Source organism: Helianthus annuus, chromosome 2, assembly GCF_002127325.2.
Source record: "Helianthus annuus cultivar XRQ/B chromosome 2, HanXRQr2.0-SUNRISE, whole genome shotgun sequence".
In the NCBI taxonomy this organism is placed as follows: Eukaryota; Viridiplantae; Streptophyta; class Magnoliopsida; order Asterales; family Asteraceae; genus Helianthus; species Helianthus annuus.
The window spans coordinates 79,808,236-79,836,163 of NC_035434.2; the positions used below are offsets into that span (position 1 = coordinate 79,808,236).

The window sequence follows — 27,928 nt, forward strand, 5'->3', positions numbered from 1 at the left end:
TACCTGCCTTAACGACGATAGTACTATAGTTTGGACTCAGCACCCGTTCACACGGGGGTTGTTAAGGACAATTACTTGCATGGATTACGGTGGTAATCATGTATTGTGAACTGCCTCGGGCAGTCAACCCGCAGTCATTGGTATCGATAAATCCATGTCGATAATTAACATGCTTCGTTTTCCTCTGTGTACGTGCTGGTTATGCGTAAACTATTTCGAACTCTATATGCTATATCAAACTTTTATTCTCACCTTTACATTTTATGTATTGATGTCACACCCCGACCACGTTAAAACAACAAACCGTGGCGGAAACGTCGGGGAGTGTTGCAACAGAATTATTGTTTCACAACCATGGTAACCAAATGTTTTGTTTTATTGAATTATTTCGTAATGTACATTGTCTTTAAATCAAAACAAACTAACTACATATTGTTATGACTGTTTTTAAGTCACTAAGGCCCCGTCCAGGTCTTATGTGACACAAACTTCCTAGCAAGCAACATCAAGCAATATCACCTGAAACATATGTAAAAAGTAAAGTCAGCAAAGAAATTGCTGAGCGAGTACATAGGTTTTGTGGGAGTATCGGGTTCATGGCTTGTTTATTTGTTGCAATACCTCGTTAGACTACAAGAGTCAAAATACAAACCTCGTTTTGAAAAGTGTATTGCAACATAGTTTAACCAACTCAAATCAAGATGGTTATAATTTATAAAATCCCGTAGCCATGACTCCTAACCCAAAAACATTTGTTTTAGTAAAATAATTTGGAAACATCTCGTAAAAGCTCGTTTAATAAAACTCGTATGGTTTATATCGTTTTGAAAACCTCGTTGTGTGATATCGTTTCAAATCGTTTTCCCAAGTGAACTAAATAATGACACGCAATGTAATATGATAGAATCACTTATATATAAGAAGTACCAGCGGCGTATCTACCATGATTCTATCATACTACACCTGTCCCATTATTTAATCACTACCCAAAACCAATCGTTTAATTCGTTTATCTCGTTTCAAATCGTGTATCTCGTTTCAAATCGTGTATCTCGTTTCAAATCGTTATCTCGTTTCAAATCGTGTATCTCGTTTCAAATCGTTATCTCGTTTCAAATCGTTTAACTCGTCCCAAAATCGTATTCGTTTTAATAGTGAAAAAGATACTTTTGGTCGTCTCGTTAACAACATTCAAACCTTTGTGACTCGTTTAACTCGTTCCTCGTTTCGCATTAACAAACCACCAAAGGGTAAGTTAACAATCATCAGGTTCGGTCGTTACCTACATAACCCCCACACATAACCATGGGTGTCGTCTGATAACGGGATTTGTCAGATCCTATGGTACCATAACCTAATACTGGTCGGCTTGATCAGAGCTAATGAATGTCATTTGTTATGTAATAACAACCAACAAGTCTTGTTCACCTTATTGAAATCGTTATTAGTTTTGTATAAACCATCTTAATCGTTTTTGAAATCATCGTTTAAACCTTGAAAATCGTTTTGCACATATGTTTCACCCCAAAACAATTGAAAACAATAAAATAGGGGAACTATGTACTCACTTGAGATTGTAGGGTATCCTTGATTTTGTGAACTATCGATGCACGGGCAATCAAGGAATCAAGTGGTACCTAGTATCGGATCGCTAGATAAATAAAATCGACACCTAAATCGGGAGATAGGATGGAATGAGGTTCTATAAATCAAATGAGTAATTAAACTCATATGGTATGATTTAATAGTCCCAACATTCTGATTGGAAAGCCTACCTAAGTGCTTTTGACCCGTTTCGACCCATTATGGTAACATAAGCCACTATAATGCGTCGTTAGCGTAAAACTATGTTCGGACGGTAATCTATGTGCTATGCCAAGTCTTACATGCCCAATTATCCCTAAACATGTTACTAAATCAGATTACAAGTCAAAAATATATTCACATAGTCAAATTACGGATTTTAGCTTCAAAAGCGCATTTTGGTCATTTCCTATGGGCATACAAGCTAACCAGCAAATGACTAACCGATCCTACGTGATCATAAGGTATAACCTCAGTGGTTATTCCCTATGGAATTATGATCACTAACTAAGCTTGGTCGGATCCAAAGATCGACCAAACGGGTCGGGTTCGGAAGTATAAGCGGTTGTTTAGACCGCTTATCTTATGACCCTAAACAAGCACAAACTAATAGTGTCGAGTTAGACATGTCAAAACATGTCTAACCTACTGATTTGGTATCAAAACAAAGTGTTTTGATACCCTAAAGTAGTTTCGTTGCAAAATGCGTGCTAAAACGCATTTTGACCGAAACTTTGACTCGACACTACAACTAGATAACGTGGTAATCAGCGGTTATAATCACGAAGGATTATAACTATCGTGATTACAATCACGTGTCAAAGTTCAATTGAACTTTGACTTGACCAATTGATGGTCAAAACCGAAAGTCAAACACTGTTTGACTTTCTGCACTACATAAGGAAAAAGCAACTAAAAGAATGAAAGAAGGCTCACCCAAGTCCTTGCTATCTTTTCTACAAAGAAGACAAGTCCCAAATGCTTGAGAGAGAGCTCCAAAGCAGATGTGAAGAGAGGAATGAGAGAATGAGCAAAGAAATGAGTTGATGGAGCATGGTATTTATAGCAAGGCATGAAGAACAAGATCATGACAAGTGTTTGTGTAACCTCCAAGCAATGATCAAGGCCCTACAATTGTCACAAGCAGGTACAAAGCCTTGGAGAACACTTAAACTTGCTTAACACACCAAGAATTTACCAAAACAGCCCCTGAATTTGCAAACTGTTGCTGAAAATGAACATTCTGCCCAGATGAGGCACTCGCGTAGCGCTAGGGCATAGGCCTTAGGGCTCGCGCTACGCTAGCATGTATCAGGTTCAGCAAAGTTTCAAAATTGACAGAAATGGTCCCTGCACGTGTTTAAAGCCTTTTTCGATGCGTTTAAACCCCGTTAACCTCATTTCAAGGCTCTAAAATGAAGTTAAAGCATAGGGGACCTGAAATATGCTCGAAAACATCTCGGATGTCAGTTCGTTTGGTCGTACGATCGCGTTGTTCGGTTAATTACGACGGAAGTCGTAACGAACGCAAAAATCGACCCAAATTAAGCGACGAATGGAATTTTTGCATGGCGATCACTAAAATAAAAATATTTTAGTGTGTACAAAAATTTTGGATGTCCAGATGTGTCCAGAACGTAAGATATGCGCGAAAATGCAAACTTACGCCGTTTTTGACACTTTTAGTCCCTGTAAGATCATATAAGCATGTTTTCGCACACCGAACCTATCAAAGCTTATTTCTAAACCATTTTTAGGTTATATATGGTATGTTTAACTTATGATCAAGTTCCGGACTGTTCGACACCATACGAATCGGTATAGTTTCGCAGTTTGACGCAAATAGTCCCTGCGATCGAATAAACTTGATTTCGGCATACCAAACCATCCACAACTTATTTCTAAGTTATGTAAAGGTTATTTAAGGTATGTTAAGCCTATTTCACTATTCCGGAGTGTTTGTCGCATTAAACTGACTGCGTTTACACACCAGTTTGCGTATAACTTTCCAGAAAGCGATTTAGAGCTTGAAATCGAACGAGAATTGATATGTGCAAACGATACACATATTTATAAAATTTCCAAGTATGAAATACAATATTTCATTGTTTTGGTATTTGTTCGATGGTCTTGGAGGCACAGATGTCACAGTCTCCCCTACTTCAGGAAATTTCGTCCCGAAATTTAATCAGAGGAAACTTGTGAGAGCTCGAAACATGAGGTCGGAAAGATAAGACAATACTGGTTGGGTTCTTGAACTTCTAGTAACTTTAATAACATTATGCTTGCAATGTAAGAGGGACACTTATATACAAGTATATGAAGTGTCATTGGTGCGTCCACCGTACCTCCATTACATTGTTCACATTCCGTCATTTTTGCCACTATCAGTTCTTACACATGATAAATCTTACTGTGGTTTCTGTGCACTGAATTCCATAATTATGTACGCGTCCATAATTACGTAATTCCTTGCATAGTCCCCGTAGTGTATTTGATAATGTGTAGGGAAGAACCAAATGAATGAACCTGTGATGAGCGTGACTAGACCATCATTGAGTCCTGTAGATCAATAAATGATCTTTTAAAACAGACTACCTAGAAGTCTTTCCAGCTATATCACATTTCATTCCTGACCAGATGTTGAATCAATCTTTAAATAGACCACTCAAGGGGTCTTTTTCGAAATAAGAAATGGCACTTATATAATCCAAGGGTCTTAACTACCACGTAGAAGCCCGTTAAGGATTTAAGGTAGTACCTTTGAATATCCTACTATGAATCCCTCATATGAAGATATGGGAGATTCTATGAGGATTTCGAAAACAAATCGGATCGCACAAAACACAAAGGAGAACACATAAGCACATAATCACAAAATCGCATAATTGATTAATTCGACCTTTAATTTGTTATCTTTGGACCAGGGTATTTAAAGTACGCCAGGAATCCAATCCGTGGATTTCATTTGGCACTTTAAATATTTCCAAAAGTTTAACCATGAAGATAGGAAGATCTTAATAGGAATTCGGTTCTTGATGGTAAGCTTATCAAGCTTACGATAATAGATACACATACATAAAGATCCATCTTTCCTTTTCACAAAGAGGGCAGGAGCTCCCCAAGGTGAAAAAGCTCGGACAGATGAATCCTTTTCTCAAATAACAATGGGTTTTTAAAAGAAATGAGCGTTTAAGGTTCTAGGGGAGATCACAAGTGATCATGGGATCGACAGAACCACACGAGCAGTTTGTCTTTGTGTTGACATCACAAAGTTGCATCAAACATTCACACAATTGCAGTAGTTTAAAATAAAACCACAAATTTTATTTATATAACAACCGCATTGTCTTTAAATGTTAAAAGATAACAACCAGAGGGATTCTAAGATACTAATTGTTCATTGCCGCATCATCGATCGCCTCATTGATGTTAAACACTCGCCCACGAGCGGGATTCACATTCGCGTTTGCGTTGACATTCGGATTGACATTCGCATTCGCATTCGCGTTTGCCAATCTTGGGCAATTGTTGCGGAAATGACCCATTTCTCCGCAATTGAAACACGAACCAGGTGGGAATCTTGCAGCATTCCCTTGAGCTTGTGCTGGAACCTGGGCAGCCTGATTTTGACCAAAATGACAAGTATTGGCCAAATGCCCAAGCCTACCACACGTAGCACACTGTTTACAGGCCTGTTGGGCAACATGGTGACCATTACATCGAGTGCAGTGAGGTGCGGTACCAGCATATGCTTTCTTTGCAGGAGGTTGAGTCGGTGGGTTCTGAGCGTTCTGCGCAGTTTGATTGGTGACAGCGAAGTTTTGGGAAGCCTTGCGCTTCCTTGACTTCTTCGATGCCTCATCCTGCTTCTCACCCTTACCCTTTTCAGAATCAGTTGACTTCTTTTTATCACCCTTGCGGGTGAGTTTACCCTTCCTGACTTGAGATTCAGTCAGGGTAGCAGACAACTCGATCGCTTGACGAACGGTAGTAGGATTAACGCCAGTCAGGATGTCCTGAATGGAGTCTGGTAAACCATCGATATACCTCTCGATTGCCTTATCCAACGGGGTAACCATCGTGGGACACAACAAACTAAGCTCCTCAAATCGATCCGTATAAGCACGGTGTTCTCCCCCGACTTGTTTCAAATCGTCAAATTCTCGTTCCAACACTCGAATCTCGTGTCGGGGACAGAACTCTCTCATCATGAGAGCTCGGAGCTCATCCCAAGTTTGTGCTAGTGCCACTTCGGCACCCCTATCACGCATCACTCCGTTCCACCATGTAAGAGCTCGCTTCTCAAATACGCTTGAAGCAAACTCAACTTTGCGCTCATTCGGACACTGCACATGTCTGAATGTGCTCTCGATACTCTCAAACCATTGCAGGAGTGCAGTTGCTCCTTGTGACCCAGAAAACTTAAGCGGCTTCGCAGAATTGAAATTCTTGAAATTACACGGCGCATTGTTGTTGTTATTATTGTTATTGTATAGCTCGTGGATTTGGGTCACAATGCCTGGAAGCACAGCAGCCATTTGTTGAGAGACAAGGGCTGCGAGTTCCTCAGCAGTATAAGTTCGAGCATCGGTTTGAGTATTGCGTCGTGGAGGCATTGTCTAAAAAGGAAACATGGGAAACGCGTGAGGTTGACAATTGGAGGAACAAAAGAGGTATTGAAAATATCAACACCACACAAGGAAGGCGATCATTTGTTCGTTACCTTGAACAAACAAACGACACACAGTGACAAATCAAAGTAAATAGGTCAAAATAATGTATCGCGAAGACATGCTCGCCTATAAGTGAACACTCACCCCAAGAGTTCCCAGGTAAGAGTGACTGGTCCGATAATGCGGATTTGTACGAACACTCTAGCCTTAGACAGAAAACTCAGGGTACAGGCATTCACTCTTCCAGTTTGCACGTGTTCACATTATTTAAACCCAAACTTTGACGAGATTTTGAAAACGCGAAAGGCACAAAGCCAAAGATGAATCAGACTGGAAGGGTTCAAAACCTTATAATAGAAGGTTCAAAACCTAGTAATCAATCATCTAAGGATAGATGATTAATTTTCGAAGCGGATTCGTTATTGTGTTCTTGTTGTGGTTATCACCTAAGGATAGGTGACGGTATTGTTTTAAAATTTCTAAACACAAGTAAACTTGTGTTAGGGTCCTAAAGTTATAGTCTAGGTCAAAGCAATGCTAATAACCTAATTCCCTATAACCATTGGCTCTGATACCAACTCTTCTGTCACACCCCGACCACGTTAAAACAACAAACCGTGGCGGAAACGTCGGGGAGTGTTGCAACAGAATTATTGTTTCACAACCATGGTAACCAAATGTTTTGTTTTATTGAATTATTTCGTAATGTACATTGTCTTTAAATCAAAACAAACTAACTACATATTGTTATGACTGTTTTTAGGTCACTAAGGCCCCGTCCAGGTCCTATGTGACACAAACTTCCTAGCAAGCAACATCAAGCAATATCACCTGAAACATATGTAAAAAGTAAAGTCAGCAAAGAAATTGCTGAGCGAGTACATAGGTTTTGTGGGAGTATCGGGTTCATGGCTTGTTTATTTGTTGCAATACCTCGTTAGACTACAAGAGTCAAAATACAAACCTCGTTTTGAAAAGTGTATTGCAACATAGTTTAACCAACTCAAATCAAGATGGTTATAATTTATAAAATCTCGTAGCCATGACTCCTAACCTAAAAACATTTGTTTTAGTAAAATAATTTGGAAACATCTCGTAAAAGCTCGTTTAATAAAACTCGTATGGTTTATATCGTTTTGAAAACCTCGTTGTGTGATATCGTTTCAAATCGTTTTCCCAAGTGAACTAAATAATGACACGCAATGTAATATGATAGAATCACTTATATATAAGAAGTACCAGCGGCGTATCTACCATGATTCTATCATACTACACCCGTCCCATTATTTAATCACTACCCAAAACCAATCGTTTAATTCGTTTATCTCGTTTCAAATCGTGTATCTCGTTTCAAATCGTGTATCTCGTTTCAAATCGTTATCTCGTTTCAAATCGTGTATCTCGTTTCAAATCGTTATCTCGTTTCAAATCGTTTAACTCGTCCCAAAATCGTATTCGTTTTAATAGTGAAAAAGATACTTTTGGTCGTCTCGTTAACAACATTCAAACCTTTGTGACTCGTTTAACTCGTTCCTCGTTTCGCATTAACAAACCACCAAAGGGTAAGTTAACAATCATCAGGTTCGGTCGTTACCTACATAACCCCCACACATAACCATGGGTGTCGTCTGATAACGGGATTTGTCAGATCCTATGGTACCATAACCTAATACTGGTCGGCTTGATCAGAGCTAATGAATGTCATTTGTTATGTAATAACAACCAACAAGTCTTGTTCACCTTATTGAAATCGTTATTAGTTTTGTATAAACCATCTTAATCGTTTTTGAAATCATCGTTTAAACCTTGAAAATCGTTTTGCACATATGTTTCACCCCAAAACAATTGAAAACAATAAAATAGGGGAACTATGTACTCACTTGAGATTGTAGGGTATCCTTGATTTTGTGAACTATCGATGCACGGGCAATCAAGGAATCAAGTGGTACCTAGTATCGGATCGCTAGATAAATAAAATCGACACCTAAATCGGGAGATAGGATGGAATGAGGTTCTATAAATCAAATGAGTAATTAAACTCATATGGTATGATTTAATAGTCCCAACATTCTGATTGGAAAGCCTACCTAAGTGCTTTTGACCCGTTTCGACCCATTATGGTAACATAAGCCACTATAATGCGTCGTTAGCGTAAAACTATGTTCGGACGGTAATCTATGTGCTATGCCAAGTCTTACATGCCCAATTATCCCTAAACATGTTACTAAATCAGATTACAAGTCAAAAATATGTTCACATAGTCAAATTACGGATTTTAGCTTCAAAAGGGCATTTTGGTCATTTCCTATGGGCATACAAGCTAACCAGCAAATGACTAACCGATCCTACGTGATCATAAGGTATAACCTCAGTGGTTATTCCCTATGGAATTATGATCACTAACTAAGCTTGGTCGGATCCAAAGATCGACCAAACGGGTCGGGTTCGGAAGTATAAGCGGTTGTTTAGACCGCTTATCTTATGACCCTAAACAAGCACAAACTAATAGTGTCGAGTTAGACATGTCAAAACATGTCTAACCTACTGATTTGGTATCAAAACAAAGTGTTTTGATACCCTAAAGTAGTTTCGTTGCAAAATGCGTGCTAAAACGCATTTTGACCGAAACTTTGACTCGACACTACAACTAGATAACGTGGTAATCAGCGGTTATAATCACGAAGGATTATAACTATCGTGATTACAATCACGTGTCAAAGTTCAATTGAACTTTGACTTGACCAATTGATGGTCAAAACCGAAAGTCAAACACTGTTTGACTTTCTGCACTACATAAGGAAAAAGCAACTAAAAGAATGAAAGAAGGCTCACCCAAGTCCTTGCTATCTTTTCTACAAAGAAGACAAGTCCCAAATGCTTGAGAGAGAGCTCCAAAGCAGATGTGAAGAGAGGAATGAGAGAATGAGCAAAGAAATGAGTTGATGGAGCATGGTATTTATAGCAAGGCATGAAGAACAAGATCATGACAAGTGTTTGTGTAACCTCCAAGCAATGATCAAGGCCCTACAATTGTCACAAGCAGGTACAAAGCCTTGGAGAACACTTAAACTTGCTTAACACACCAAGAATTTACCAAAACAGCCCCTGAATTTGCAAACTGTTGCTGAAAATGAACATTCTGCCCAGATGAGGCACTCGCGTAGCGCTAGGGCATAGGCCTTAGGGCTCGCGCTACGCTAGCATGTATCAGGTTCAGCAAAGTTTCAAAATTGACAGAAATGGTCCCTGCACGCGTTTAAAGCCTTTTTCGATGCGTTTAAACCCCGTTAACCTCATTTCAAGGCTCTAAAATGAAGTTAAAGCATAGGGGACCTGAAATATGCTCGAAAACATCTCGGATGTCAGTTCGTTTGGTCGTACGATCGCGTTGTTCGGTTAATTACGACGGAAGTCGTAACGAACGCAAAAATCGACCCAAATTAAGCGACGAATGGAATTTTTGCATGGCGATCACTAAAATAAAAATATTTTAGTGTGTACAGAAATTTTGGATGTCCAGATGTGTCCAGAACGTAAGATATGCGCGAAAATGCAAACTTACGCCGTTTTTGACACTTTTAGTCCCTGTAAGATCATATAAGCATGTTTTCGCACACCGAACCTATCAAAGCTTATTTCTAAGCCATTTTTAGGTTATATATGGTATGTTTAACTTATGATCAAGTTCCGGACTGTTCGACACCATACGAATCGGTATAGTTTCGCAGTTTGACGCAAATAGTCCCTGCGATCGAATAAACTTGATTTCGGCATACCAAACCATCCACAACTTATTTCTAAGTTATGTAAAGGTTATTTAAGGTATGTTAAGCCTATTTCACTATTCCGGAGTGTTTGTCGCATTAAACTGACTGCGTTTACACACCAGTTTGCGTATAACTTTCCAGAAAGCGATTTAGAGCTTGAAATCGAACGAGAATTGATATGTGCAAACGATACACATATTTATAAAATTTCCAAGTATGAAATACAATATTTCATTGTTTTGGTATTTGTTCGATGGTCTTGGAGGCACAGATGTCACAATTGACTTTATTTTAACGTATGTGACAGGCAATTAGATGCTTATCTGCTAGGAAGGCGAGCTTAGAATAAGCGTCTAGAGCATAGTTGTCTGTAGATCTTGCAAATCGAGTCTGTAGAGGCATTTGAACAATTATATTATTTATATTTGAATCTGAGTTGTCGGAACAACATATTTGACTAGTTGTTATCTGTAATAATTTGTTTTACTATTTGGGATACGGTATGGGACGTATTAATTAAACTAAATAGTAATGATAGTTGTTGTGGAAACTTCTGGACAATCTGTTTCGCTCAATGCCATGCCCCGATGATTCCGCCATCGGTTGGGGTGTGACAATGATGGCCGGAATATGGATTTTGACATAAATGTTGTGGCGGGCAGTTAACTGATCGGACTGGGGTCGTTCCCGTCCGATCAGAACGGCTGTGTGCTGATGGATTTATCATTGTCTCAATACGTACCATGTCGTCATCGTTAAACTTAGAAACTTTTACAAAATGCCAAACGGAACAAGGATCGCCCAATCGAGCGGCAATCCGATCGGACAGCCACCCGATCGAGTGACACTTGCCCCGCAGCCTTGAAACTTTGAAACCTTTCAACACTTAGTAACTTTTTCACAAACTTGAAACTTGGAACCCTTGATTGAACGGCAACCCGATCGGATAGCCATCCGATCGAGCAGCCACCCTATCAGAGGAACCAAAGCACTTAATACTTGGGTCGAGTGGCAACCCGATCGGACAGCCCCCCGATCGGGCAGCCATCCTATTCCCCCTCACCTTTTGGATTTTGAAGCAAGTGGCAACCCGATCGGATGACCATCCGATCGGGCAGCCATCCGTTCCTCACCCACATGTCACCTGATCGACTGGCAATCCGATCGGACAGCCATCCGATCGGACAGCCATCCGATCGGACAGCCATCCGATCGGACAGCCATCCGATCCAGTGACTGTTCCTGACACTTTACGCAATCTCATTATTCTGCCCAACTCTTACCTGTTGTAACCTAATCAGGCTAATTCTAAAAGAGCTCCCTTTGATCCAATAACAGTTGCGACTGTTAAGCAATCACTGTGAGTATACTCGATCCTCTTTTTACTTTAAACTTTGGGGTGCAACATGTATTCTATTAAACTATGATACTTGAATCTTTGAAATCTAAACTCTATCCTATGTGTATGTGAAACTTGTGATTCTTGATTCTTTGTGCTATGTGACGTTTAATCCAAAGTGTGTAGTTCCGCCTTAACAATAGTAGCGCTATAGGAGATGCACCTCTCCCATTATTCTCGGAGGGTATTGTTAGGAGGATTCTAGCTTACCTTGAGTCTTGGGTAAACACTAAAGCATCAGGATACTTGGGTTATCACTGCGTGGACTGCGACACTAGCACGACTGAAACTATTTTGTTACATTTACATATGGATATGAGTTGTTTTAATCTATTATGCTATCATTCAAACTTGTATACTCGCCAATACTTTTGTATTGATATTTTAATACATGTTGCAGGGTGACAGGATGCTAGGACTCTTGAAACAGGCTAGGATGCTTTTTTGGAAACACATCTTAGTTAATTTAAGAATCATTTGAACAATTTGAACGATGTTTGTTAGGTTTTGAAATATGATGTTGTGGATTGATGTTTCTAAACTATGTTATAATGAAATTTGATTAATCTATATTGAAACGATAGCATTATGGAATCTCATGAGCAATCTGAACGCTTAGTGCTCGTACCCCGATGTTTTCGCCATCGGTTGGGGTGTGAAAATCACCACCACCACCACCATCACTAAATCCAACCAATAGCAATGCTAGTCCTTAATCAAAGAAACTATAACAATTAAACAAAACCATGATATATGATAAACCGATAAAAATTAAACTATACATTCACAAATAGAAGAACAAACATTCGAATGATGCACATTCAACAACGTGTTGTGATTAATAGCTTTATTTTTAACGTTCTTTTTACTACAAACAAGAAAATAATTGTGTTCTTTTAATACCTCTCTAATTAATATTCAAAGATGTGATCAACTTTACAATATAACGGTATCTTATAACTAATAAGTAAAGAAATTATAATTGGGCTGTGTTTCTTCCTCTTTGGCAGGTCCTTCTATTTGGCAGCTATACTCGCACACATTAGAGAACTTTTGAGGTTTTCTCAACTTAGCTTCTTTCTTTTCATCAAGTTCCACCGATGGTTTTACTATTTTTTTTTTTTGGGGGGGGGGGGGGGGGGGGTTGTGAACGAGGGACTTAACCGAATTTTTAAGAAGAGCGATCGGGTTTTTCGCCTAAAAGTTATACTAAATTTTTTTATTTAAGGGGGCGGACGCCACCCCACCACCAAGGGTACGTCCGCCCCTGATAAGAACAACGAAGAATAGCCTTCAATAATGGTGGAACACTCTGACCAAGGATGACAATGTTATGAATACCACTGATGTGGCCCAGTCCAATGAAAACAAAAAGCCTAGAAGCAGCAAACGACCCATCAATCTACACAACCGTTTGGCGGGAGGTTCTTTCGATTAGCTTAACGAATGAACACGAACAAAAAATTTCGTTCGGTTAGCTTAGCGAACGAACACGAACACAGGTATCGTTCGTTCGAATGCGTTCGTGAACGTTCGGTAATATGTTTGTTCATGTTCGTTCGTGTTCGTTTGATTATATTAAAGAAATAATAAATTATAAATAATAAACATTTTATCCAAACATATTGAAAATTTGAAACTCTATTTTTTCTAGGTTAGCTTAAATTTGGACATTTTAAGACGTCTTTTGGGATAATTACGTCTAAGTTAGTTAAACTTTAAATAATTATGTCTAAGTTAGTTAAACTTGATTCATCTTTTGGTGGTTGTAGTATTTTAATTTATGATTTGATTGGTTGTATTTAACTACTTATATTCACTGTTTAAGGTTAACAATGTTTTCATTTTATTATTTTCAAGTCAAATGTTCGTTTACGTTCGTTTGTGTTCGAGATCAATGTTCACGAACTGTTCGCGAACAACTGAATTTACTTAACGAACGAACACGAATATAAACTTATGTTTGGTAAGCCTTTCGCAAACATGATAATCTTTGGGTAAATTACATTTTTCGTCCTTTATGTTTGTAGTAGTTTGCAATAGATGACCTTTAACTTTAATAATTACAGTTACAGTCCTTTATTTGCAAAACCTATTACACCTTAGGTCCTTTGACCCTAACCTGGTTAAAACTTTCAGTTAAGTGAGGTCATGTGCAACTCTTGTGAGGGCAAAACAGTCATTTATTTAATTCGAAATTGTTGCTATCAAATGAAAATTTATCTCTATCCTTCTGTTTCAATTCACACTACATTTTACTAATTTGTTCTACAAATCAACTAGAATAAACTAACAGATAAAAAACAGCAACCAACCAAATGATGAAATCTGAAGATAATAAACAAAGCCTTCCTCCTTCTTATCCTTCTTCTTATGATAACTGATCTCAACAATAATCAAAACGGGCCTTCCTACTTTTTATCCTTCTTCACATAATCTGAACCAATTAGATATGAATCAACCCTATCATATTATAAAATCCTCTGAACAAACTCTCAATTTTCAAACGCAAATGAAAGATATCTACAATCATTACATCAAATTCCAAAATCTCATTTCATCAAACACCTGATGATCATAACTACGGAGCAAATCGAGCGAGTAACCAACAAACGAAACCAGTAGTTACCAGTTCAATAACCAAATACCAACAGAAATATCTTCAAATCAATCTATAATTGTCATCAAAGCTTCAAATTACAACCTTACAACATGAAAATGTAAAAGAATATTCACAATTTCACATAATCAGAATGGATCTGAACCAGTTATCATAAAAGCTCTCAGAAATATAACTTACAAAACTCTAAATTTTCGAAGATAAGAAGAAGAAGGAAGGTCCTCGTATTGTTGAGATCGAGTGAGGGAAAGGTAGGGTTTAAGAGATGGAGAGTTAGGTCAAGTTCAATGGTGGAATGGAAGGGGTAAGTGGATAATGAGGATGGATATGATTGCATTAAATGACATATTTGCCCTCACATGGGTTACACATGATCTCACTTAACTGAAAGTTTTAACCATGTTAGGGTCAAAGGACCTAAAATGTAACAGGTTTTGCAAATAAAGGACTGTGACTGTAATTATTAAAGTTAAAGGTCATCTATTGCAACCTGCTACAAACATAAAGGACTAAAAGTGTAATTTACCCTTTCTTAAAAACATTGCCTTGTTGGTGTTGGTAGTTTTACGGCCCTAATGTGTAAAAACCCTAGAATTGTCTTCACTTCACAGCGGAGCAGAGAGAATGGAGACAGCGGGGCAGTGGTTGGAGAAGGCGTTACATGATCTTTGCCGGAAAACGGAGGGGCTGGATTTAGACGGAGATCTCATCTCAGGTTTAGTCTCCTACTGTGACCTTGCTCCTCCTCTTGACGCCAAGGAGTATCTCGACGTAATATTTTCTCTTCATCTTCAATTACTTGTACAAGTTCAACCTTTATTCCTTCCTTTCCTTAGGAGAATGAAACCCCAAGCTGCTTCTCATAATTGATCTTGTGTATATAGTTTTATACAATTAGTTGTAGAATTTCAACTTTGGGTGGGTTTGGTTGATAACTAGGGTTTCGCACGATTGTTTTACTCAACTTATTGCTGCATCATTCAGGCGTTCGATGGTCTCTGGTAGGATTTATCAAGTTTATATAATTTTAGGTGAATCGACAATTTGGGGAATGAAATAGAAATACCCAGCTTCTGATAATTGTTCTCTGTATGAGTTTTGATGCTTTCAATGGATTTTGTTGTTATGTATACAGAATATAGTTGGTGAGGAAGCTGGTCGACACGTAATCAGTGAATATTTGAAGAGAAGAGGTTATACAGACACAACCAACACTTCTTTAGATGGTCAAACTAGCCAGTTTCGCGAGTACGTAAAACCACCAGCAAAAGAACCAATCATCGTAGCTAAAAAGCCAGTAAAACCTCCAAAAGAGCCTGCACAATCCACATCAAATACGCCAAACGAGATCGTACCGCCACAAACCGGAAGTCAAAACAAGTCAAAGAAGAAAAAATCTGGGAAAGTCGTATCCCTTGAAGAGGCTTCGAAAGGGTCTATCATATTCCAAAAGGGAAAGCCGTGTTCATGTGAAGCGCGTAGGCACAGACTTGTGAGTAATTGTTTATCGTGTGGGAAAATTGTGTGCGAACAAGAAGGAGAGGGACCATGTAGTTTTTGTGGGGCCCTTGTGTTGAGGGAAGGGAGCACGTATGCGGGGCTAGAGGTGGAAGTGGGACCCCTGTCGGATGCTGAGGCGGCAGCCGAGGCTTATGCGAAGAGGCTTGTTGATTATGACAGAAACTCTGCTGCACGTACAACAGTGATCGATGATCAAAGTGATTATTACGAGATGGAAGGGAATACTTGGCTGTCAATGGAGGTATCTTGTTCGTTGATTATTTAATCTATATATAATAAAACAAATCATAGGGTGACACGTGTCATTCATCAAAGGCGTTTACTTTTTTGTTTATACTGCCTCAATCTCCTACTTAATTAATTATAGATACTTATCTTTTTAACGAAAGATAGCTAATATATATGACATTCATCTCTATTTGAATTTGTTTATCTTAATAAGACAATAATAAAACTATAATTTTCTTTAAATTCTTTTTAAAAAATGATTATTACTTGAATAGAAAAGTTTTTTTCTACACGTCATGTGCGTTTGTTGTTAATAAAATAGATTGTATTCTTTAAAATATATTGATATTATCCCAAAAGGTTAACACAATAGATTATATTTTCTTTGTATATTGATATCATCCCAAAAGTTAAAAGCTTTGTTACCAAAGTGGTGCATCTGTTGGTGATATAGTTTCAAAAACTAAATTATTATGTCAATTACTTGCAAACATTTATTGATATATCGCAATCTTATATATATCTATATCTATTTCGCATATTTCATATGAGTTAGAATATATTGTATGCCTTGTTCTATTCAAGGTTAAAAAAACGGAAACGAGTTTCGAGGCGTTTTTCCTTCGCCTCAAAGCCTCGAGGCGAACCAAGGCGTAAGCCCGAGGCGGAATCAAGAAATAAATATAAAATTATATATTTTACAAAAATAATAATACTAACTAAATTCATCAAAATCATCAAAAACACACATAAAAAGACATAAATTGCTTGAAATTGACGCAAGAACTAAAAAACATCAAAAACAAATATCAAAAACCCCTGAGGCGCAACCTTTTTAGCGTCTCAACCCTTCTGAGGTGCACATACAATAAAAACCCCTGAGGCGCACCTTAGAAGCATTTTTTTGGGCCTTTCGCCTCGAGGCGCACGCCTCAACCGTTTTTTAAAACCATGGTTCTATTAACGATTCAAAAGATGTTTTTCTAATTAACTTTATGATAACCGACTTTAGAAAATATGATTTGTTAATATCTAAATTTTAGGTTGGGAAATATTGTTGTAGAATTTTGTGGATCGTTAAGAAAAAAACATTTTTTAAAAATTAAGATTTTTATGGGGTAGATTTTGACAACTTTTAAAATGGTATTTTAAGGAAGGGGTATGACAAATAACAAAGGGCCATATTTATCCCACCCTTAATAAATCTGCGTTTAGAGTATTATTTCTGTCAAATTAATCATAAACTGAAAGCCGCATGTAGATAACTAATAGGGTACCTTAGTTAATATAAAGTATATTTGTTCTCTCTGAATACTGATTTATCCGGGTTTATAACCCATGTTCAAACTCTAGATATATAATAAAACTAATTAAGTTATACTTCATCAAATAAAAAAAATTACATTGCACATTTTGTGGTTTTACATTATTTTCAGAAGTTATTTTAATAACTACACTACATTATAAAAAAAACACAAATTAACCCTATTCGTTATTACTAATGGTGTTCACAGTTCGATTTAAAACCGTGAAACCGATCAAACTGGTCACCGGTTTGAATTCACGGTCGGGTTTCTTATTAACTTCCGGTTTATGTATTAAGTTTATTAATATTTTATTTTATATAAATTTATTCGACCCATACAATACACAGGGTTCTTAAAGATATAACCTTATTATTATATAATATATAAAATTACATTTATTCAAACCGTGTAATACACGGGGTTCTAACCTAGTTATTTATATATAACAAGTATTTTTATGTGGTTGTTTACTTGTTTTGACGTTTGACATTTAATGGCATACAGGAAAAGGAACTTTTGAGGAAGAAAAAAGAGGAGATAGAAGAGGCTGAACGTGCTAACCGCAACAAAGTCGTCATATCTTTCGATCTAGTTGGTCGTAAGGTAACTCTCACCCGGACCATTATAACGTCAAAACCAAACTGTATAAATCTCAAACCGGGCCAAACAGGCCGACTTGCTTTGGTTTGGGTGTTTTAACAAGTTATGGACACCTCTAGTCGGTAATATCATTATGAAGATAATTGTTGGAATTAATATGATAATTTTTCAAAAGTTTGTTGGTAAATAAGTTATATAAATATATATTTACTGTTGTGTAATAATAAATTGGCACATTATTACATGTATTTAACTGTTGGAGATTGATTTTAGGTGCTTCTGAATGAAGATGAAGTCTCGGATCAATTGCAGAAAAGTATCTTACTAAAACCTGCTAACGAACGTGAGGTGAACCGGATCAAGCCCAATCCGACCCTTCAGATTCAACCGATCTTCATAGACCCGAGCCAGGGAAAGAAAAACGGCGACATGAAGACAAATCATGTGAGAAAAGGGATGTCTACAGGCTTGTGCTTGGAAATTAGTGGCAGAGTGCAACATGATAGTAGTGAACTAAAGCACCATGACCATTTGGACGTTAGCAACTTCTAAAATGTGATTATTTGGCTACATTTTTCTATTTTTCTGGGTGTTTGTTTACTTTTTGGTTAATTTTTAAACCCATTATGGCATGGGTCAGTTTATACTTTTATTTTGTTGGACGCTACCCATTTTATACTATCTATATCTACATCTATTAATATTACAACCTTGTGAATACTAGTTTGTATTTGTGGTTGGTTTTAATGGGCGGTTGTTGCACGCGTCCAAGATCAACACACATCTTCAACCTTTTTGTTCTCTTCTTCTCCATTGGTTCTACACATAGAAATAGGGTAACCTTCTAAGTCTCTCTCTCTCCTCTCTTTCACGCTGTCGCAACCTCCGGTCGTCTCTCAGCCGTCGGCCACCTAGCCAACATTGCTAGCCGCTAGGGTGTCGTGCCAGCGGTCCGATGATGGCGGGGGCAGTGGCCCTTTGGGTGTTCGATGGCTTTGATGGATTTGGATATCGGGTTGTGCCGTACATTGCGGAGGAAATGGTGGGAGTTTGCAGACCCGAGCTCCAGTTGATCCGACGACTGAGGTAAGCACACTAACCTAGGGTTTCATTGTCTGGTTTCTTTTGGTGTATATTTTCACTTGCTGATACTAATATATCCACCACAAATCTCGCATGTATATCTGATTTTGTGGAATGGTTTACTAAAGAAAACATATCCAGGTTATGGTAGAATCAGAGGTACATTTGCCAGTTACAGATTGGGAAATGTTGGAAATAGTGGTGAGCTGAGTCCATATTCAAGCAGATTAAAAACTAAGTTGGGGTTACATCTTTAGGAATGTAGCCACGAATTTCAGAAATCGAGCTCGACACTATTAACCCTGGAGTTCTTACTGAATCATCTGATTACCCTTTTGGTTGATGGGAACATGAGCTTACTTCACAGTTTATTGAAAACTTTTCTGGACTCAAGAGGGAGCTAAATTTTCCGGTAATTGTTTATCTAGACTGTACCAAGCAAAAAGCAGTAGGGTCGGATAGGTAGGGTAGTGGGTCAGGATTGGTTTCGACAAAAATGGTGTTGGTCTGACGTAGCGTGTGTTACGATAACGAAGAGCAAAACACGTTGATTCTGCGAATACCCGTGTTGATCTTCCCTAACCCCTAAAATTCAACCCAAAGGGCACAGAATTTGAAGTGAAATTTGAGTATATTCGAAATTCAAGTCTGATCTTTCAACTTACAAGAGAAACATATAAATAAGGACAGAAATTCGAAATGGGCCACAAAAAGGCCATGGGCCAAACATAAGCCCAAAAACAAAATGCCCAAAACACTTCAAAAAACATAAAAACGTAAATAACTAATAGAAATAAGCGTTTTTTTGGCCGGGACGATGACCCAAACCGCCGTTTGCAGCAAGATGGAGCTCGTTCTCACGATCGTTTCGCCTGGTCGCACGCCCAAAACGGACCCCCATAGCCCAAGTTAGAGCCATTTTAGTGAAGTCCCTTTTGTTACATGATCTTGGGCCTCCAAATACAAGATGACCCGCTCCTCCACACTTGGACCCGCATCAGGGTCAAAATGGCTAACCTGTCAAAACAACTAGGTTTTGTTATGGGTTGACTCGGTATACTTCTTTTGATTATTTTTATAAACACTTAGATTGTTCTGTTTTGAAAATCATATGATCGATGAAGTTTAAGTTAACGGACTGAAGTTGATATTGTTTATATTATGTCATTTGAGTAACTGAAGCCGTTGTTTTATCATAATACGCGTTTTTAGAATGGTAATAATGCGTGAAATCATTAACTTATGTTGTCACACCACTTGATCTTGCCAAAAACCTCAGGAGAAATGGCTGCTGTAGAAAAGTTACTGCATTTTCAAGATTCTGTCCCGTGCAAGATTTGTGCAAAACGAGGTGGTGCGATGCATCCAAGAAGCATAGTCGGTCGGGTAATATTTCAAAATATTTTATTTTTGCATTTTGGGTTAAAATCATGACTTTTGGGTTTTGGTTATTATATCATGATTCCTTATGTTGGTTTCCTTAGGTTCGAAAACAATGTTTTTGTATTAATATTTGATGGTTATGAATAGTGTCTGTATTTGTATTTGTATTTGTATTTGTGGCTGGCTGTAGTTAGTTCCGATGGATGGTTGTTACATGCGTCTTTAAGAACAACACGCGTCTTCAACCTTTTTGTTTCTCTGCTTCTCCATTGGGTTCTACAGATAGAGAAGAAAGGTACCCTTTTCTTCTCTTCCTTACTCTCCTCTTTTTTCTCAGCGTCGCAACCTGCTCGGGCCGCCTCCCATCGCCGCCGGCCACCTAGCCAACACTGCCAGCCGCTAGGGTATGATGGTAGTGGTGGTGTTGTGCTCGGGCCATCCATGGATTTCTTTGTTTAGCTGAACGGTCCGATGATGGCGAGGACGGTGGCCATTTGGGGTGTTCGATGGCTTTGATTGTTGTCACACCCCAACCGATGGCGGAATCATCGGGGCATGGCACTGAGCGAAACAGATTGTCCAGAAGTTTCCATAACAATTATCATCACTATTCAGTTTAAATAACACGTCCCATACCGTGTCCCAAATAACAAACAAATTATTACAAATAACAACTAGTCAAATATTCTGTTCCGACAACTCAGATTTAAATAAAACATATAAATATTGTTCGAATGCTCCTAAAGACCCAGCCTGACAAGATCTACAGACAACTATGCTCTAGTTGCTTTTTCCTGACAGACAACTATTTGTTAGGGGCCTCTAGAGCTTTATTCTAGCCTCGCTTTCCTAGCAAGCAAACATCTTAAACACATGTCACATACGTTAAAATAAAGTCAATACATATAATGTAAAGGTGAGCATACAAGTTTAATAATAGCATATAGAGTTCGAATAGTTTATGCCTAACCAGCACGTACACAGAGGAAAACGAAGCATGTTAATTATCGACATGGATCTATCGATACCAATGACTGCGGGTTGACCGTCCGAGACGGTTCGCAATACATGATTACCACCGTAATCCATGCAAGTAATTGTCCTTAATAACCCCCGTGTGAACGGGTGCTGAGTCCAAACTATAGTACTACGTCGTTAAGGCAGGTAGACAACATTCCACGTGTAAACACAATTAACAAGCATTCATTTAGTCACGCAATACATGCAAATCGGTTAGCGTTTAAATAATTTGCGTAGTGTGTTCGATGGTGATTTTGATAAGTAACGTATGTAACACCCAAAAGTGCTAAAAGCAAAAAGGGGTCGAGTATACTCACAGCGGTTGATTGATGGATTGAAGGGAGCGCTTGAGAGTAGGGTTAGCCTGAATAGTTCGATAGCATAACGATGAATACATGAATAATGGAAACAGGTATAAGTGGGTCGAATAGCCTGGTCGATCGAACGGCAGGTTCGATCGAGTGGGTTGTTCGTTCGCCTGGACAATCTGTTCGGACAGCCTGCTCGATCGGCCGGCAGGCTCGATCGGCTGGACTGTTCGAGTGGATTGTTTCTTCCTTTGCCTAGGATGTGTTTGTGTATGATGGTTTGAACTTTTGAAGTTTTTGTTGTAGCATTTGAGAACACTGAAGTGTACTTACCTTTCAGGTCGATCGATCGAACGGTCTGTTCGATCGGTCGGCTTAACCGATCGGTTAGGAACTTCAGTAGTAGTCCTCAGCAGGATGTCACTCGATCGAGTAGCATATTAGATCGAACAGCCTGTTCGTTCTGATAGCATGTTCGATCGGGTGGCACTCTAATGCGTCGAACGAGTTGAAAATCGATTAAGTGTTGAAGCATAGTATCTCATGATCCGAAGAGTGATGTTCACCAATCAGTCGTTCGATCGGACATTACTTCTTCAATACCATACCTCATGAACTTGTCAAATTGTGGGGCCTCATGCTAGTCGATCGGCTGACCTGCCCGATCGGGTGGGCTGTTCGTTCGAACAACCTAACCGTTCGGTCAGCATCCTGACCTGGTCGGCCTGTTCGTCTAACACTTGGCTGTTCTGGTTATTTGACGTTATATCGAGGTAGTTTGACAACGAGCTGAACCATGGAACTTCCATTCTTACTTGTTTCGCCTGTTCGGACAGGAATCACCCAAATCCGGCCAGTGAACGGTTCGGAACGGTAGTTTAATGTTTAACCCGAAATCGGTGAACCTTGTAAATAGAATCCGAATCTTGAACCACTCATCCACTAGAATACTTGGTGAGTTGACTCAAGCTCCGTTTCTACCGGTTTGAAGGCTTTGAGCGTAAAAGAGTTGAAAGAAAGTTTGGAATTCCTTCTTTCAATCATTCACATCGTGGAAATGTTTAGATCTTCGGTAGATCTTAGCTTGTTTATGTGGAAATCGGTTAGATCCAAGCTATTCATGGTGGATTGAAGTCAGGACATGGTGTTCTTGAAGAACACCATGATGACATCACCCAAGAATGCCTAGATCTTGGTGATTTCACGGTTAGAAATCAAAAATTGAAAGATAGAAAGGTGTAGGAGCATGTTTTGATTAAGAAAGTACAAGATTTAGGTTGGAAACTTACCGAAATCGGAAGAAATCTGAGGAAAGAGGAGGAGCACGAGCTGGTCGGTCAGAACTTTCCAAAAGTGGTAAAGAGTGACAATGACAGCCCTATTTATAGGCTCCAAAAGAGGAAAGGGCTGGCCGATCGGCCAGGCTTCCCCGATCGGACAGCCTGCTCGATCGAACAGCCTATTCGATCGGCTGGGCTGTTCGATCGGCGGATAGCCTGATCGATCAACAGCCTGGTTCGAGGGTTCGGGCGACGATTTTCGATATTTCGGTTTCGATCGAAGGCGTTACGAGTACGATAGAGTTTCCTATTCAAATGACTTTCAGTCCCAACTACTATATCTAACATACAATCACCTATAATTCACCTTATCCTAACGTTACCATTCGTCGTAGTTCGATTTCGATTGTATTCGATTTGAGTTTCGAGTTTCGACTGGCCACCACACCAAGCACAGAACATAAGGTAAACACGCACAGATAACACATAAGGCACACACACACGTATAACAACAACCAAAGTTCGCGTAATTCGGGATTCGAGTTCGACGATAGTTAGATCGGTTTGATTACTGATTAGTTAACTTTATCTCATTATTACTTCCTGTTATTCACAGTCGTAAATCGGTTTGCGTTAAAATATTCGATTACTTTGATTCTTTCTGATTACAACACTTACTCCACATAATACAAGTAAAACTAAAAATAGACTATCTACAGTCAAAGAAAGTCAAAGTTGACTTGGACTTTGACTTTGACATTCGAAAACACGGGGTGTTACAGCCTCCCCTTGTTTAGGGAATTTCGTCCCGAAAGTAGGCTCGAAGCTGCACAGTACTGTGAATTACCAATTTGACGCTTCAGATCTTCATTTGAACAACTGCGGGTACTTGGCCTTCATGTCGCTTTCGAGTTCCCAAGTGAAGTCCGCGCCTCGTTTGCCTTCCCATCGGACTTTCTAGATAGGGATGCGTGAGCGTCTGAGTTGCTTGGTTTGGCGATCCATGATTTCGACAGGCTTTTCCACGAAGTGTAGCGTTTCGTTGACCTGAAGATCGTCGAGAGGTACAATCAAATCATGGTCAGCTAGGCATTTTCGGAGGTTCGACACATGGAAAGTTGGGTGGACGTTACTGAGTTCCTTCGGTGGTTCGAGTTTGTAGGCGACCTTCCCGATCCTTTCCAGAATCTTAAAAGGTCCAACATATCGAGGCGCTAGTTTCCCTTTCTTTCCGAATCTGACTACACCCTTCCAAGGTGATACCTTTAGGAGTACGTAGTCGCCAACGTCAAATTCAAGGGGCTTGTGTCTTCTATCGTCGTAACTTTTCTATCTATCCCTGGCCTTTGCCAAGTTGTCGCGGATTTGGAGGATTTTGTCAGTCGTTTCTTGTAGTAACTCGGGACCGGTTAATTGCGAATGACCGATCTTGTGCCACACAATAGGCGAACGACATCTTCTTCCATACAGGGCCTCGAATGGTGCCATTTGTATGCTGGCATGATAGCTGTTGTTGTACGAGAATTTGACTAGCGGCAGATGTTTGTTCCAACTACCACCGAAATCTATAACACACGCACGGAGCATGTCTTCAAGAGTACGGATCGTTCTTTCAGTCTGTCCGTCAGTTTGAGGATGGAATGCAGTGCTCAGATTAAGCGTCGTACCAAGGGCTGCTTGAAACGTTTCCCACAGTCGCGAAGTAAACCGAGCGTCACGGTCTGAAATGATGTCACGAGGCGTACCATGATTACGAATGATCTCGTCGGTGTAGATTCGGGCTAGTCGTTCTACCTTGTAGTCTTCCCGTATTGGCAGAAAGTGGGCTGATTTGGTCAGACTATCTACTATAACCCAAATGCTGTCATGACCTGAAGGCGTGGGTGGAAGTTTGGTTATGAAATCCATAGCTATACTTTCCCACTTCCATATGGGAATTGGAGATTGTTCAAGTAAGCCGGAAGGTCGTTGATGTTCAGCCTTGACTCTTGCACAAGTCAGGCAACCTCCAACATAGAGAGCGATATCCCGTTTCATACCCGGCCACCAGTACTTGTAACGAAGGTCCTGGTACATTTTATCGGCACCGGGATGAATAGAGTATCGGGACTTGTGGGCTTCGTTCGTTATAATCTTTCGCAAATCAGTCCGTTTAGGGATCCAGATTCGGTCCAGATAATAGAAAATCCCATCTGCTTTACTTACAAGCTGAGCTCCATCGTGATAGATTCTCTCCTTCTTCAAAGTGCGTTCGTTAAAGCAAGCATGTTGGGCTTCGCAGATGAGAGCTTCGAGATTGTGCTGGGCTTGGGTATTGCGAATACTGAGCAAATAGCTCCGTCTGCTGAGTGCGTCGGCTACAACATTTGCCTTGCCCGGGTGATAACGAATCTCACAGTCGTAATCGTTAAGAAGTTTTACCCATCGGCGTTGACGCATGTTAAGTTCTTTCTGATTAAAGATGTGTTGTAAACTCCTGTGATCGGTGAAGATCGTACACTTGGTACCATACAGGTAGTGTCGCCAAATCTTCAATGCAAAAACAACTGCGCCTAGCTCGAGATCGTGGGTTGTATAGTTCTTCTCGTGGATTTTGAGATGACGAGATGCGTAAGCTATAACCTTGTCTCGTTGCATGAGGACATAGCCAAGACCAAGGTTAGAAGCATCACAGTAGACAATGAAATTGTCGTTTCCGTCCGGCAACGTGAGAACGGGAGCATTGCAGAGCTTGCGCTTAAGGGTTTGAAAAGCAGACTCTTGTTCAGTTCCCCAAACAAAAGACCTGTCTTTATGGGTAAGAGCGGTAAGCGGCACAGCGATCTTAGAGAATCCTTCGATAAATCATCGGTAATAACCCGCTAATCCAAGAAATGATCGGACTTCAGACGGGTTCTTTGGCGTAATCCAGCTTTTAACTGCTTCAATCTTCGCGGGATCGACATGAATACCCTGACTATTCACGATGTGACCCAGAAACTGAACCTCCTCCAACCAGAATTCGCACTTGGAGAATTTGGCATAGAGTTGGTTCCCCTGGAGTAACTCGAGGACCAAACGTAGATGTTGCGCGTGTTCGGCTTTCGATTTGGAATAAATCAGGATATCGTCGATGAACACAATGACGAAACGGTCAAGATAAGGCTTACACACACGATTCATCAGATCCATAAAAACCGCAGGTGCGTTGGTTAGACCAAAAGGCATCACAACGAACTCATAGTGGCCGTATCGAGTGCGAAAGGCTGTTTTGGGTACATCTTCTTCTTGTATGCGCAACTGATGATAGCCTGAACGTAGATCGATCTTCGAGAAACACTTGGCACCTTGCAGCTGATCAAATAAGTCGTCGATTCGAGGCAAAGGGTAACGGTTATTGATGGTCAGCTTATTCAATTCCCGATAGTCGATGCACATCCTGAACGACCCATCCTTCTTTTTGACGAAAAGGACTGGCGCGCCCCAAGGAGAGGTGCTTGGGCGAATAAAGCCTTTTTCAAGTAACTCCTGGAGTTGGTTTGAGAGTTCCCTCATTTCGGATGGCGCGAGTCGATAAGGGGCTTTGGCAACAGGGTTAGCTCCAGGAATGAGGTCGATACGGAAGTCGATATCACTACTTGGTGGTAGTCCAGGAAGATCATCAGGGAACACCTGAGGAAATTCACGAACCACTGGAACGTCCTTGACTTCAACCTTCTTTTTCTTTTCCTTCTCCGCTACTACAAGGTTGGCCAAGAAAGCGTTGTATTCCTTGCGGAGATACTTGCTAGCTTGGACGCATGACATAAGTTTAAGACCTTTCGAAGCTGTTTCACCGTACACACACAATAAATCTCCATTCGCGAGCGAGAATCGAATCATCTTTTCGAAGCACACAACTTCAGCATGGTTTTCGCGAAGAAAGTCCATGCCTACTATGACGTCAAAACTTCTGAGCTGCATCGGAATAAGGTCGATTGGGAAGAGGTGATTGTTGAGCTCTAGGGTACAATCACGAAGAACAGAGTTAACAGCGACGGTTCTTCCAGTAGCAACTTCGACTTTGAATGACGAGGGGAGATAAGAACGCTTACGACTAAGGAGCTTCTCGAATTCAAACGACACAAAGCAGTTATCGGCTCCAGTATCAAACAAACATGATGCATAAATACCATTCACAAGAAACATACTATTAACCACGTTGTTCTCAGCCTGGGCTTGATGGGCATTGATGTTAAAGGTTCTGGCATGAGTTGCTTGCTATTGCTGCTGAGGCTGCTGCTGTTGCTGCTGAGGCTGCTGCTGTTGCTGCTGCTGCTGCTGGGGTTCTTGCTTCACAACCCGGTTCGGGCACATGTTTGCAAAGTGGTTAGGATCACCACATGCAAAGCAGACTCGAGCATTGACCGCGGGTGCTTGAGCTGCTGGTTGGCCTTGAGGAGCTGGAAGTAGAGCTTGATGAGCGGCGGCTTGAACTGGGGCTTGACGGGGACCATGGCGGCAGTTCGCAGTGAAATGCCCGTAAAGATTGCAGTGGGCACAGAAACGACAGGCGATTCCCACCGGATGATGGTATGAGCATGTCGGGCAGAGCGGGTGGGGACCTGTGTAAGCGTGCTTAGCTGGCGGCGCATTGATCACTGGAGCTTGTCGGTGGTGAGACTGCTGCTGAGCCGGTATGGCCTGCAGAGGGGCAGCAGTCGTTGTTACAGCACAGTTCTTGTTGCTGGAACTGTTGTTGTTGTTGTGCTTCTTCTTTCTTCTTGACGACTTGGAGGGTTGAGCAGTGGTGGTGTCGACGGTTGATGTGGCGGTGGCTTGGTGTAGAGACTTGGTATGCTTATCCCAAAATCCAGACTTTACCCGCTTGTCATTGATCTCAACGGTAAGCAAATAGGTCTCTTCAATCGATGATGGCTTGGCGGCATGAACGAAATCGGCAACACAATCGGGTAGGGCTCAAATATACTTCTTGATGGCCATGTCTGACGTCTTGACCTGATCGGGACAGATGATGCTGAGCTGTTTAAAGCGTGTCGTTAAAGCAGCATTGTCTCCATCCTTCTGCTTGATGTTCCAAAACTCGTCCTCCAGCTTTTGGCGTTCATGGGGAGGGCAAAATTCGTCCATCATAATTGCCTTTAACTCCTCCCAAGTCAGCTCATAAGCTGCA

At 40.2% G+C, this 27,928-nt stretch overlaps 1 protein-coding gene across 1 annotated transcript; it reads left to right on the forward strand.

The window, feature by feature from the left end:
- Positions 1-14,599: 14,599 nt before the first annotated feature.
- Positions 14,600-18,408, forward strand: LOC110916077 (activating signal cointegrator 1). Its single transcript, XM_022160833.2, has 4 exons — positions 14,600-14,817; positions 15,182-15,808; positions 17,607-17,705; positions 17,976-18,408. Exons 1-4 carry the CDS (start codon positions 14,671-14,673, stop codon positions 18,252-18,254), a joined length of 1,152 nt encoding a protein of 383 aa, XP_022016525.1. The 5' UTR covers positions 14,600-14,670; the 3' UTR covers positions 18,255-18,408.
- Positions 18,409-27,928: the final 9,520 nt, after the last annotated feature.